Genomic DNA, 14967 nt, shown 5'->3' on the forward strand with positions numbered 1-14967 from the left:
CACAATAACAAAACAAACAAACTTTTCTTAAGCTTTTGCAACGTCTGAAAGCTTAATTTAAACAATAGAGTAATTTCAAGGCGAGGAATGGTCGATTGCAAAAACACAGAGCTTTTTAATCTTTTTAGCAAAAACGAATTGAAAAAGATTTGTTAGATTTTGAGGCGTCTTACAGTCCCACCATCCTCAGGTTGAAAACCATTGCTCTGGTTTGACGGTTGGGCAAGACAGAGTACTAAAATTGTTTGAAATAGACAGAAGATATTGTTTGACCTATATTACCACTGTGAGGGTGATGGATCTCACGAAAACTTGCTTTGTCAATCCAAGTGGTTTTAGAAGTTGGTCAAAGGTAACCTTTTCAATTAGGTTTTGTCAGACGGTGCCAGACACGGCAATCTGTTTTAATGTTTAATTGACAGTGGGTAACCAAGATCGCATGATAATGATGTCGGCTTGTTAATCAGTTATTGATCATTCTATTTACTCGTCAAACTTTTCGACCAGTTGCTGCAACAATCGCTTGTAAATAAGCTAAATAGATTCAATCGATTATATTATTCCGATTTCCTGTCTGAGATCAATTAAGGCCGATTATTTCAAACCATCGTCCAATAAAATGACACATTAAACTGGCTTAAGATTTTTGGCTTGTCAGCTATAATGCTACAATGAGTTTTGATGAAGCTTTTCATCGAACTGTTTACTTAAGCCTTGCTTACTTAGTTCAGCTAAATGTACAAGAATTTCAAATTGCTGCTCGCGGTAGCCCATGGAACACTCCATAGCCAACGACTAGAATTTTGTGGGACAGTCCCTTCAAGTTCCATCCTTGTGTTTATGCCCTTTGTTGGATTCAAAATATTTGGTAGTCTGATGACAGGTTAGATAGGCAAGGTTTTTTTTTTTTATATCATTTTGTACTGTAGTAAAAAAGGTAAAGGTGGTCCCAGCATAGCCTACTTGATTCAAGGGTCGGATATGAGAAGATAAGGTTCTCATTGTACGGCCTATTAAGCCTTCGGAACTAAGAAAAGTATGGTAGTCAGTTCCATTCACTTGATCGCCTTTCCTTCAGAAATTATGCCCAACCAATTTATTACACCCTGAGTAGAGGTGAGGAGTGTTTTCAACAACCAACTTGGGAGTCGGGAGTCAGCTGGTAGTATACCATGTAATAAATGTAACTTAAGATATTCCTATGACACAAAATTGAAAATAGTAGGTATGGAGGCCATACGCAACAGCGATGTAATCCATAGTTTTCCTAACGTAGCCTATGTGTAGCAGCACACTGGTATGCCACAAGTGGGTCGCAAGTGTGCCGCGAAAGTCTAGTGATTTGAATATTGCAGACACAGCGCAAAATTTTAAAGTACGGTATTAAATTAGTTTGAAAGGAACATTTTTTGTCATGTTAAAGTAAACCGACAAATAATTGTGCAAATCGCTTGAGTATTACACCACTTTCAAACGATATGAATCTCCGAATGAGACTACTTGTGCACAAAAGCAGCTACACCTTTTATATTGCAATACGTTGATTAAAATAAAGATAACTGGCACGCTATAGTCAGGGCCTCTGAGAGAAATTTTCTATAGGGGTACGAAGAGTCATTCCGGCCCCCCTTTTACTACGGGCCCCTTTTGTCTTTGGTAAAACGCATCATGTTTGCTTAGGCATATTGCACACCATACAACATTTTACTGCAGAATTGGACATCTGTTGTACGCAATAATAGTATCAGGCTGCAATAAAACTATTATTTTGTGATGTGCATATCATGTGATCTGTCCCTCGCCGATTTGTGTATCCTGCACTGAATTCTTGTGTCAGATGTTGATGGTGCTGTTGAGAGGTGTCGCTTGTACAGCTTCAATGTAAAATTCTCAAATTGATTTATTTATTTCTTTTAGATGTAGCCTATAATTATTCCTGATGAGGACACTATGTGGTGTCGAAAACGTTGGATTTAGTTGTTTTTTGTTTTTTTGTGTATTTAATAAAAAATGTTAAATCCGTTGTTACTGAACACTCGTGTTACATGTAGGCTATCTGATACAAGTCAAGTTCTCTACCAAGGCTCAAACATAACATCTTGTTAAAACATAATCAAAGTAATCATCTGACCAATAACCTTTCTTCATTAACTTTTGCATTCATCACATGCTCAGCACAGGTGAACGACAGAAGTCACTTTTTTTACTCCTGCTCCGCTCCTGCTCCGCTCTTGCTCCGAAAGTGTTCTCCGGCTCCTGCTTCAACTCCGAAATTCATTTTGAAGTGAAATAAGCGCGAAACTACCTTTTTCAAATAGTGTAAAAAAACCAAAAACACCCGGGCTTTTTGCCCGGGTTTTACTCAAACCTGCTTTTGCTACACTATGCGCCCCTCCCCCCGGAAAGGAGAATAACCAACTTTTATGATTTAATTTAGGGTTCTTTTAAGAGAACATTTTTTGCACGTCAAGCATTAAATCATCACCACTTTGGGCCCCTAATTTGCTCACAATGCACTCAACTACCTTTCCGGGCCCTTTCTCTACATTACGGGTCCCTAAGGACTAAAGCATGACAACTTTTATACTTGAATTTAGTCGTTCAGGATGGTTTTAACCAAACATTTTTGCGCGTAAACTATAAAATCACAATTTTGGGCCCCCCAAAAAACACAGGCCTGATCCCTCAAGGGTACGCCGTACCCTCCGCACCCCCCTCTCATAGGCCTTGGCTATAGTACCCAAACAGTCACTTTATCCGGTCCAGATTTTTACCAGATTGTGTACGGATCTGATCAGATCTTTACTAGCCTATATCTGGGCCAGATAAAATGTCTGTCTGGGTAAGTCAATGTGCGCAGTAGATTTGGAAATTTTGTGGGTGTGCCATATAGTCCAAAAAGTTTGAAAAGCACTGCTTTAATCTATTTTATTACCCAAGCAAAATTTGCTCGTTTGACCCATTGTCTATTGACCGACATTGTTTTAACCTGCTATAGAAACGTTGACATGGTTTAATAGTTTTATTTGGAGAAGTAATTTTAGTAACAACTTATACCTAAGCTTAACCTAAAATGAACTATTTTTCAACGTGTAACGTTTCGTAACACGTAACATTCAATTTTAGCTTTTCTAACATTTTTTCTATTTTTTTTCCCTTTAAGTTAAGTAGGAATAGTTGAACCATGAAACTTCTCTCGTTTGCTGTTTGTTTTTGTGCGTTTTTGTGTCTTGCTTCGTGCCAGTTTACTTACAAAGATTGTGGATCAAAAGTTGGAAAAATAGTCAATGTCACTGTGCCTGGTTGCAACACATCGCCTTGCAGCTTGCAAAAAGGAAAGAATTATACAATTAGTGTCACTTTCACAACCGCAGAAGCAACTGACTCGGCGTATGCAATTGTGCACGGCTTATTGGATGGTGCGTCTGTTCCATATCCGATTGCCAATCCTGACGCTTGTAGTGGCAAGAGTGGGCTAAAGTGCCCACTTGCAATGGGGAAAACTTACACATACATCTCCACACTTCCCATTCTCCAACTCTATCCAGACATTAAAGTGGTTGTAAAGTGGGAATTGGCAGATGCTCAAAAGAATGGAAACGACTTGTTTTGCTTTGAAACTCTCATTGCAGTTGTCGGATAACTTAATTAAAATATGAATCAAAGCAGACTTTTTGAAAACATTCTGACATAGGTTAATCTGCTGCGTGTGATAAAGAAGTTGTTAAGTAATTAATTCTGTGACGAAAATAATAGATAATCATGTAAAAAAAAGATTGAATACAAGATCAGTAGTAATCGATGTAGTAATTTAGTAAATTTTATACGATATTTGCATGGCATACTAAACGTTTCAATATGCATGTCGTAGGCAATATTCAATTGAAACTTTTCAAGATTGTCACTACTTTTAATCCTTTTAAGTTTAGATTTCCATAAAAGAATTATTGGGAGTGAGAACTATGTGGTTGTAGTCTTGGTATTGCATATTATCGTTGCAGTTTTGTTAAAAGTAGAGTTGCAAGCCATGTGAGTAGCGACGTCAATTGCAGCACTAACCGGAACGTAATTTTTGAACTTGTTGCTAATTTTATGAAAATAAAACAGTTTCAAAAATAGCTTGCCCGCCTGAGATAGGATCAAATAAAAGTTAAAAAGACATTGAGCTGCAAAAATGCAGCTGATGAGACGTTGATCAGGGAGAACTGTTTTCGATTAGTGTTTCGTATATCAGTACAGCAGCTTGTCTAATTGAACTAGACTCGGTTAAATTGATTGATTGAATCTTTATCCTCGGACTGGGAAAGCTTCTTGCAGAGCTTAATCCTGGCAGTTTCTCGTCCTACTTGTAAATGCTTTGAATCACTGACGCAGGCCCAGTTGACACCGAGATTGACAGAGTGAAGTTTCCGATTGTTGAAGTCTTGTTGCCAGGGAATTATTCCATCCATTAGATGCCGCTGAATAGAAAGCAATCCTTAACGTGCGTTGCTCAAGCGCACACCTCGAGAGTCGAACCTAGCGTTGGTTGATCTTGAAGCTTCTTCGTTCCAGAAGTGACGCGCTAACCAACTGAGCTATCTGGGTGGACCGCAGACCGCAGAAATGCATTCATTTTCCTTGATCAGAGGTTTTCAACCCTTTTCTGATTGCGCACCACTTAGGAGTTCCATACAGTCACCACACACCACCTTATTCCAGAATATTTGAATATTACTATTTTTACAAAAACAATTGTCGTCGTCATGTGAGCCTCTGAGGCTCAAAGTCTATCCTTTTTCCACCCCAGATTCATGATTTTCCCGGTCTATGCTAGAAAGCTATTAAAGGGCAGAAAGTTTTTTGTTTCATCTAAGACACGCAGACCTTCCACTCCATTTAAGTGGCTTGAAGATGGTGCAATCGTTGATGATGTGGTCTGTGGTCTGTTCCTCAGCACTACATCTACAAGTAAAGAAAGAAGCCATTCCTCATTGGTGCATGGTTGAGAGGAAAAGCCAGACGCCTGTATACGGAGACGGTTGAGGTGCACTCACACCTGTCTTTGTAGTGTCAGGCCGGTGGAGCGAGTGTCGTCATCGGGGTTAAACAAATATAGTCTGGTCGTGTATGACTTTCATTGAGAGTTCTATATGGTCTGCCCAATTAGCCGCAGAGATGTTTTGTCCATCAGCTTTGTTGATCAAAAATTGAGCGGCTGGCACGAATGGGTGTCTTGATTTCAGTTGATGGGGTGCTCTCGTGAGAGAGCAAAGATCTTGTGGTGGAGAAGATGGTTGGGCTCCAATGCCCGTCGACCAAGACACAGAGTGCACTAGCGAAAAGTGTATACATTTCCAACCCTAGGGGTAGTCTCTGTTTTCCACCTTATGCCTTTGTAGGGTGGATCTTTCCACCAAAATGGTGGATAATTCCACCCTTGACCAATGGTGGAAATTTCCACTCCTAGTAAAATCCATCCTAAACCGCGCTTCACAAGTTCAGCGGATTGGATGCCAGCAAGAATTGGAAGATTGTCCAATTGTGCAGGACGCAGGCACCCGGTCACAGGGCCGTTGATAGGATCTCTCGAGCCCGGTAGACCTACCAATTTATTTTTGGGCCCCCTTCATCGACAATGTCATGAATATAAAAGTTGTATATATAACTTTTATTGATGTGATGTTAAAATGAGGATTACACATACCGTTCAAAGTAGAAAATTAAGAGGAATATCATTTATATACTGGTAGGCTATTATTATTGTCAGTGTTGTACGTTGACGCCGTCAATTTGACGGTGTCATTTGATGGCGTCAACTTTTTGTTGACGCTGAGGCCAACGCCGTCAATTTATTTTTTCGATGACGGAAGTGATAGCGCCGTCAATTGTTTTTCCGATTTTGAGCGTCATGCGCTATGCGTCATTTTTTGTTTTCATAGAAAATCTCGTTTCACAATGTATTCTGGCCAGCGCGACTCGTCCGAATTACCGGCTTTGGCGTTGGTTGGAATAGCTACCTGGAATACAAACGGAAGAAGTTTGCCAAATGGTGATCACTCACATCGTGAGCAGTATCGAGAATGAGGGATCAGACAGAGAAAGCGAAAAATCGATGAATGTTGGAGATTGAAGATACTTTATTTCAAGAGCTCTACGCCCCTGAAAAGAGCGATGTTGGTGCAGTGGACGTTAAAAAATTTATATACGCTAAACCATCACAGCACGCTTGGAACAGTGATACCTTTCCGAGTAAACGTTTTCAAGGCTTGTTTTTGAAATACAACTCATCAATGCCATCCAGCGCTGCTGTGGAACGCATGTTTTCATTTGGAAAGGACATTTTGCGTTCCAAACGCAGCAGATTGTCGAACAAACATTGTGAAATGCTTGTGTTTCTACAAGGCAATAACTAATAGGCTAAGCAGCCAATTTTTATAATCTCAAAACATAATACCTGCTCTTTATTAATAGCTATTGTTAGCCTAAACTTGGTTGAAATACTTCTGTTTTGTGAAACCCTGGCTAAAATAGCGTTAGAAATTAGCGCCGTGAAGTTTTTAGGCAATTCGCATTGACGCTGACGCCATCAATTTATTTCATTGACGCGTACAACACTGATTATTGTATTCTCAAAGACATTAAAAATTTTCTCCATACCACTTTGCGCTTATCACAATCTTGGTGCTGCTGGTAGCTTGTAATTTGCAGTAGCTTGCTCTTGTTTGTAGTGTCAGTCTTGTTAGATTTAGAGCTTTTTGTTATTCTGTGCTCAATCAAACCGGATATGCCAAAAGCACGGTCGTTTAACAAATCTTGCGCAATCTAAAAATTTCCCGAACCGCAAAACTTACTATCTCTTTCTAGCGATTGTTTTAGAACTTTTATTTGTCACATGGCGCTAGAGTATTACTTCCGGATTCCATTAATGTTTCACTGGTTATTATAGGCTCATCAGAAAAGAATTTACAGCAAAGTTGGTGCAGACAGTCGAAAACTTTGAATTGGATTTGAGAAAGGTTTTTGGGCCTAGGTCAAACATTTGCTGAAATCTGAAAAGGGGTTTTGGTCTAATTTTTAGTGCAGAAATAGGGATAGCAATCTTCTTACCTAAGTTTAAACAAACATTAGCCTATTTATTTTGAAATTCGTGTTTCGGGTTATTTCACTAACTGTTCGTGATTAGGGAAATTATTATAACCGTAGACTAAACACTAGTTATTTATCTTGCAAAGCAGACTATTGTTTAGAAACCAAAATTTGTTTCTTCGAAACCGGTCGAAACGTATACCAGTAGCCTACTGCATATGAAATTAGTTGCCTGACCATTGACCAGCCATTTCTAGGAGGGATCACAGATATTATGTTAGTTCCGAATACAAGAAAAATATCTTTTATTACAATGTATTGTATCGCTCAAAAACATGACAGCCTACTATATTATGTTTTTACATAGGTTACTAGACTAAATTAAATTCTTATTTTACTGTTTGGTGGCTAAAGTGGCTATTTTACCACCGGAGAGCTGAAGTGGGCCCGGTACCCGGAAGGGGCACGGTACTTTACCATTTGATGGTTGAAGTGGCTGTTTTAACCTCTGATGACAATTCCTTTAGATCTGATTATATTAAGATCTTGATAATGTTTGAAGTCACGGGGAATCTTTTAAACCCGGGCTCCCTAACTATTCCTGGCCCGGGTCCAAAAGTACCACCTAAAGTCCTAAACCCCCTGTCAACGCCCCTGCACGGTCATTGCGCTCAGAGCCCTGTTGATGGCTTGTCGATGTTGTGGCAGTGAGCACTGCGGCAGGAAACTGGTGCACAGCACCTTACTGAGGAGTAGACAAGGGCGAGGGCTGCTATCAGGTAGCCTGATTGCTGTTGTCAGAACAAAAGTCCATGTCTTTCTTAACCTTGTTGTAGGATGTAGACAAAACGATTAAGTTTATTAATTGCGCTAATGAGTGACAAGGAAAATAGGTAATTTCTACCTTATGTACGAAAGCCATTATGGCAATAAAATAAAAAAAAAGTTCAGATATAGCCTACCCATCAATGGATGCGATTGACCCGTTACAACCTTGATAAAGATTTTAACAATACAGAAACGCATACCTAGGCTACCAGCAGTGTTGGGCGCGATAAGTCATTTTTCAGTTAAGCGATAACGATAATCGATAAACGAAAAATGCCTATAGCGATAACGATAAACGAAAATTGCCTATAGCGATAACGATAAACGATAAATCAAAAAAAAGTTAAGCGATAACGATAAATGATAAAATTATCGCCGATAATGTCCGATAACGATTTTTTTTTCTTGATTAGCGTTTCCCCATCCCATGCAGCACGAACTGTTTTCATCAACATGACGAAAAATTGAGCATAATATACTGTAAAGGGACAGAACTTTTGTAAGTTATGCATGAATAGAATCGCAACAGCGGCAGTGGGTATCGAATCTTCAACCTCTTGATCCAGAATCAAACCACTGAGGTAACCGCGTGCTTATAATTATACCTTCAGATACCAGTTGGATGCTTTTATCAATTGAGGTAGCCTACACTGCCGCTTACGTGCAGTAGGCAAATTAATTAAATCAAATAAAAATACCATAAGAAATTCCAAACTTTGTATTTTGCTTTCTGTTTAAAGGGCTGTTTACAGCAAAGTCAGCAATAATTGAAAAAATTCAAAAAAACGCAAAATCAAACGAAATTTATGTCGGAACAACAATGTCGGATTTTTCAATGTTAAAATTAGCCATTTAATGCCAAAAATCTCTGATAAACTCCTTGAGCTTCCGATCCTCGGATTCCACTGAGTGAGTTTGCAGCGCTTCCCCAGTTCTCTGGCTGAATTGTAAATGATTTAGCAAATAATAGCCTAGTGCCCTAGTCATTCAAATTGACTAGGCTATTATTTGTTACGTTTTTGTCTCTGTGGCCTCTCCTTATAAACCGATTTCTTATTATGTTGATTAGTTATTTGTTAACTCTGATTTGCAAAATTACCATTCAGCATTCATAATATTGTTGCTCCAAGAAAACTTATGGCGTTTATTATATGACCGGCTTTTTTATGACTTGTTCATTAGGTTAACATTTTGGTGCTCTCTCACTTTGGGCAGGTGCCCCCCCCCCTCTCTACTTTTTTCGCTCTGGCGAGAGCACTGAACTATAGGCCTACTGTATTGTTCTTGCGACTTTTCTCGACGGTCATACATAGCCTATCTACTTCATACTTACTGCATGGCTAAGTTTCTTTAACTCTAAACAGAGACAACTTTTAACTTGCTACGCCCCTGGCCCTAATCTAAGCCTATGCAATAAAATCCCACTCTCCAGAGTCTTGATCTTGAAAAGTGCGGTAAAATGCACGATGCTGCAATAAGAATTTCTCTTTCTGCTGCAATGCTTACTTGAAAGCGGCCTCGTATTGCAACACTTTCACAAACCACTTGCCAATTTCTTTCGCTTCGCTTCAAAGGAAGCTGTGCACCTGTGCGCTTACATTTTAATTGTAAAATTTACTCGCGATTGCCGATTGCAGCAAAATAACAAGAGAATTGTTGCATGCATTTCATTGCATTGCAATTTGCAACTCCAAAAATTATTGTGTTGTCAGGGCCGTCGCTGCAAGGGGGCCTTGCCCCCTCCCCTGGCAATGACCTGTGCACACACACTTCAGGCACTGAAGAAGAACTGGTTTCAATTTTAGTTTCATTAACTAGGTGGCTAGTAAAAATATTGATTTTCTTGGTCCTTCCACTTATGTGTTGATCCGAAATAAAATTTATCGGCGATTATCGGCGATAATCAAATATTGCCTTTGGCGATAACGATAAACGATAACTGAAAAAATAATTGAGCGATAACGATAAGCGATAAAAATTTATCGCCGATAATTATCGCCGATAATGTCCATCACTGGCTACTAGAATCATTTATTACTCAAAATTAGTTAGGTCTGCACGTAAAAAAACAGCAAACTCTTACACCACTGATAATTTCGAAAATTGGTTAGCGCGTCACTTCTGGAACCAAGAAGCTTCAAGATCAAGCGGCGCTGGTTCGACTCTCGGGGTGTGCGCTTGAGCAACGCACGTTAAGGATTGCTCTTCATTCAGCGGCATTTAATGGATGGAATAGTTCCCCGGCAACAAGACTTCAACAATCGGAAACTTCACTCTGTCAATCTCGGTGACCGGGCCTGCATCAGTGATTCAAAGCCTCTACAAGTCTACAAGTATGCGAAACTGCCAGGATTAAGCTCTGCAAGAAGCTTTCCCAGTCCGAGGATAAAGATTCAATCAATCAATCAACTTATTGACTTCAACTGACAATTAAGTGACAAGAAACAATCAAAGCTCTGATGTTACCGATAGACCAGTGGCTGCTGGTGTTGTTTGTGAGCAGTGAGGATGCAAACGATTTTGCGGGGGGTCTCCCCCCAGAAAAATTTGAAAAATCGCATTAAATTTGGTGCTTTCTGAGCATGTTTTTACCCCAAATTTTAAAAAAATGCGTTCAAACTTTGTTGAAAAGTTGATGTAAGCTGTATTTCAAAAAAAAACTAACAGTATTGCTTTGGAGACAAACTTTACTAGTAGCCTACCGTATTGAGCTTTGTCTTGACTAGCCTAGACGTTGCATCATGCATGCAAGGTTCAAGTGATTTTGAGATGCCCTAGCTACAGCGGTTCTTAAACTGGGGGGCGCGCCCCCTTGGGGGGCGTGTGAGACTCACAAGGGGGGCGCAAGAAATTAAAAAACTCTGCATAAATTATGATTAAACATGTCTTCACAATTACGCTGGACAGTCGATTGTTGAAGATGAAACTTAATTTTATATTAGTATAGCCTACCACTGTTTGTAGAGCGTGTTGTCACATCTCGCATTCTTTGTGATGTTTTAGACGGTTGCTAAATATTTCTGCGACGCCTTAACTCTCGTAACACAACGGTTTTTCTGACACAGAAGCCTCGAGCTCTAATTGTAACAATACTGTAATGGCAACGACTGACTGACAAGTGACAGCAGCTAGACGTGCAGCAGTATTCCCAACTCTACTGTACAACAGTAGGCTACCATGGGTAAACCTTTTTTTAAATTTTAGCATTGATTTAATTAGGTTTATTCTTAAGTAATCAATTCTATTGACATAACATGAGTGGAAAAAAGAGAAAGTATGACGATGATTATCTGAATTTTGACTTTATAGATGCCATAGTAAATGACCAAGTTGTACCACAATGCGTCATATGTTTTCAAAATCTGAGCAACGACGCTTTGAGACCAACTCGTTCGCAGCGTCATCGTGAAAAAAAAAACACCTTGACCATCAAAATAAACCTTCAGCAAGAAAGACTCTTTTAAAAAAATAAAGATTGCAAGTAGCGAGTGCTTTCGCCAATCGTCGTCGGCGGAAGTTGTAGAAGCCTCTTTCGGAATTGCTCACATGATAGCTCGAGAGAAGAAACCCCACAGACAATTTACAAGAGGAATTGTTGGAGCTAAAATGAAATTCTACTAAAAAGGACGACTTTGAAGCAATGCCACTAACTGAGTTCTGGGTGAAATATGTAGGCCTACAGACATTTATAAGAGTGTGGGTGCTGTGGCTATACGCACACTTCTTCCATTTTCATCCACCTGTGCGGAAATGTTTTTTCTACTCCCGTAAACATAAAGACAAAGTCTAGACAGAAACTTGACTGTGAAGCCGACCTGAGATGTGCATTATCTGCTAACTAATCATCGAATTAAACAATTTATTGTTAACCAAAAAACAGTTAGCCTACATCCTTTGCATCAATGCAGCTTACCTGTGTGGTAACATATATTTTACGTAACTTATAAAAATGTGGTAATCTTTATTTAGATTATTTAAGTATGAGAATGTTTGTTTATAAGTTGAGTTGAATTTTACGGCTGTCTGACTACCTGATGAAAGTTCTATCTATCTAATTTATCTAGTTTGGCTATCTGACTCCATGAAATAATTTCCACACAATTATTGTTATTCGAATTATAATTTTAAGATATCAGAAGGTGTTCATATAATTTTGTAGGTCTCTAACACAAATTGAATTTATACATTACAGAATAGTGAAATTACAGAACAGGGAAACATTAGACTATTACGAATTATAACATTTTAACTAAACAATCAATTTAATGTTTTCTGAGAGCTGAACTGGTCTAACTGGACTGGTTTGATGTGAGCTCTCGTCAAAGGACGAACAAACCATTTTATTTGTGTTCCCTTTTTCTTATTTACTTCGGGAGCAGTTTACATGGAAAATTACAGAAACACTAGGAAATAAATTTAAGTTAAAGTAGTTTACTTTAGTAAAAGAAAGGGAAACTTATATGACGAAATAATGGATCACTACACCTGGAAACGAATTGCTGTTCTGCGTAATGTTTTTTGATTTTGAAACAAGGTGGGGCGCGAATTTTGTTAAAATTGTAAAAGGGAGGCGTGTCTCAAAAAGTTTAAGAACCACTGCGGCCTGGCACTTCCTATAGCCTGTTGAATACCCTAACTCTATACAGCTAACACTTCTACATTCATGGTTCATCGTTACTCTGCGAAATAAAAACTAACTTTAAAAAGTTAGTAAAGTTATTGGGTTAGGTGGGGATGTTTTCCATGCAGCTCCAACAGATTCAAAAATTGCTGTAAAATGCCAAAAGAGGTGGAGCTTCAAGGATAATTTTTAGCCAATCAAAGCACTTGAAATCCAGAATTTCGGGCTGCAAAGCAGTTTGCCCAAAATCGGTGTTGCCAAACGAAACTTTTAATATTTTAATTTTCAATCCGCATTTCTTAAGTGAAAAAGTAACCGGGTCGGACAAACACAGAGGAAAACATATTTTCCCTCTTCTCTTTCTTTCAGGCGGGGCTGCAGCCGTGCAGCCCCATTGCACAAGCCGCCACTGCGAAAGACGATTATGATGTCATAAAGGCGTTTGTACATACTTGGTTAGTCACCATGTTTTTAAAAATAGCCTACCAACTTCATTAATTAGGCCTACCTGGCCTATTCTTGGAATATCACTGCTATTTGTTGTCTTGCATTCGAGTTTTCAAAACATAAATTTTCAAGTGCATAAATTGTGCAATTAAAGTGACCGGTGACCCCCATACCTCCCTCCCTCTACATCCCTGATACTTCATAATTCAGAAACTTTCCAAACCAAATTTATGAAAAAGAAATTTGAAAATGATCAAATGATGAAAATATTTTAATGCGACATTAAAATGATTGGGAGGGGCACGTACCCCGGGCCACTTAGACGCTACGCTACTATCGTCTATCGGGCATAAAAGTGCACAAAATACGACCAAATCAATGTTAAAGTTAGTCAAAAAATTTTGGGGCGCAATCCTCCCAGACCCTTTTCTAAACTAGTTGTCTTTTTCGACCTCGACTTTACATTGTCTGATTTATTTTACAAAATCTTGCCAAAAGTGTGTTTGAACCGAAAAGTAGCTTATGTAGGCTTTTTGCTCCTCTCTACTTAATTTAGTTCATTACAGCGGGTGTCAGAAAAGCGACATTCTTCCGTCGTGATCTTTATCTTTTGTTCGGCAGTCGTTCCTCTTAAAATGACAGTCGTTCCTTTTAAAATGGAAATCCATTCGGTTTATAGCCTATAGCAGTTTCTTTTCAATTCCGCGCCTTATTTTATAATGTAAGTTAGTGCTTTTTAACAGTAAAATCATGGTGGGATTTATAAAAGCGAAAACGTTGCAAGTTGTCGTTGCTTCCAAAATACGAAAGCGTGAAAGTTGTTCCGTGAAAGATTTTCTCTCACGGAAAGAAAGACCTTCCGTGAGAGAGAATCTTCAAGCCTCCCAGACGAGGGCGTGCCCCAGTTTAAAAACCACTGGTCTATAATATGGTCCAATCGCCAATTCTAGGCCTACACTTTTTCAACTTCTGAGGAATGCTTAAAAGTTAAAGCAGGTTTTTTACAGTAGCTACCATCGTAATCGCAGTGGGATGGCGCAGTGCCGGTCTTTGGGGTGCGCAAACCGTGCGATCGCACAGGGCCCGCAAATTAGAGGGCCCGCAATTTACTCAGAAAATGCAGTAATTTTGTCATTTCCAATGGAAAAATTCAACAAAGGGATTAGCAACAAGAAAACATAGAGACTCAACGGGTGCAACATATTTCGTCCCTTGAACATTTCGCACCCTGAAAAGATTGAGAAAAAAAAACAACAGAGCCGAAGTCGCTGATCGGAGTTGCCGCAAACATTTCAAAATTTCTCTCGATCTTTTCAGGGGACGAAACAGGTCGAAATTTGATTTTGTTACTCCGATTTCAGGATAAAAAATCGGGGTACGGTACGAAATAGGTTGCATCCATACTCAACATAGATAGCCTACCTAGCTTTATTTCCGAAAAATGCCAAAGAAAGCATGATCTTATCCTTTTGCTTTGCCACCGGACAGCACCATTTTACAGTAATATTCATACCCAAATTTTTGTTGAACGTGCTCTCGGAATGACCCAAATTCAAAATAATTTTTCAAATTTTCTGGGGGAGGCCCCCCAGACTCTCCGTCGCTGGGTGTCGGCCGTCAGGCTTCGCCTGCCGACCATCAAAAACCCCTCTCCCCTTTTAAAATACCTAGCCACGCTACTGAATTGGATCATTGTCATTGGGGCCCGCAAAGCATATTCCGCACAGGGCCCGAAATACCTTAAGACCGGCACTGGATGGCGCAACAGATAAGGCGTTGGCTTTTCAATTATGCAAACTTGGTTCGACTCCCGGCTTCAGCTGGTTGTTGAAAACACCGCTAACCTCTGTCCTCTACTCAGGGTGTAGGCTAATACATTGGGTGGGCGTAGTTGCTGCAGTAAAGGCGGCCGAGAGAAAGGAACTGGCCACCTTACTCTCCGTAGGCCTATAGTTCCGAAGGCTGAGAACCTTATCTTCTCATACCCGACACTTGAATCAAGT

At 39.5% G+C, this 14967-nt stretch overlaps 1 protein-coding gene across 1 annotated transcript; it reads left to right on the forward strand.

Moving 5' to 3' along the window:
- The first annotated feature begins 2830 nt into the window (after positions 1-2830).
- Positions 2831-3643, forward strand: LOC145770947 (NPC intracellular cholesterol transporter 2-like). Its single transcript, XM_082582688.1, has 2 exons — positions 2831-2842; positions 3245-3643. The coding sequence occupies exons 1-2, from the start codon at positions 2831-2833 to the stop codon at positions 3641-3643; spliced, it is 411 nt and encodes a 136-aa protein (XP_082438814.1).
- The last annotated feature ends 11324 nt before the right edge of the window (positions 3644-14967 follow it).

This window comes from Aplidium turbinatum, chromosome 5 (genome assembly GCF_918807975.1).
Source record: "Aplidium turbinatum chromosome 5, kaAplTurb1.1, whole genome shotgun sequence".
NCBI lineage: Eukaryota > Metazoa > Chordata > Ascidiacea > Aplousobranchia > Polyclinidae > Aplidium > Aplidium turbinatum.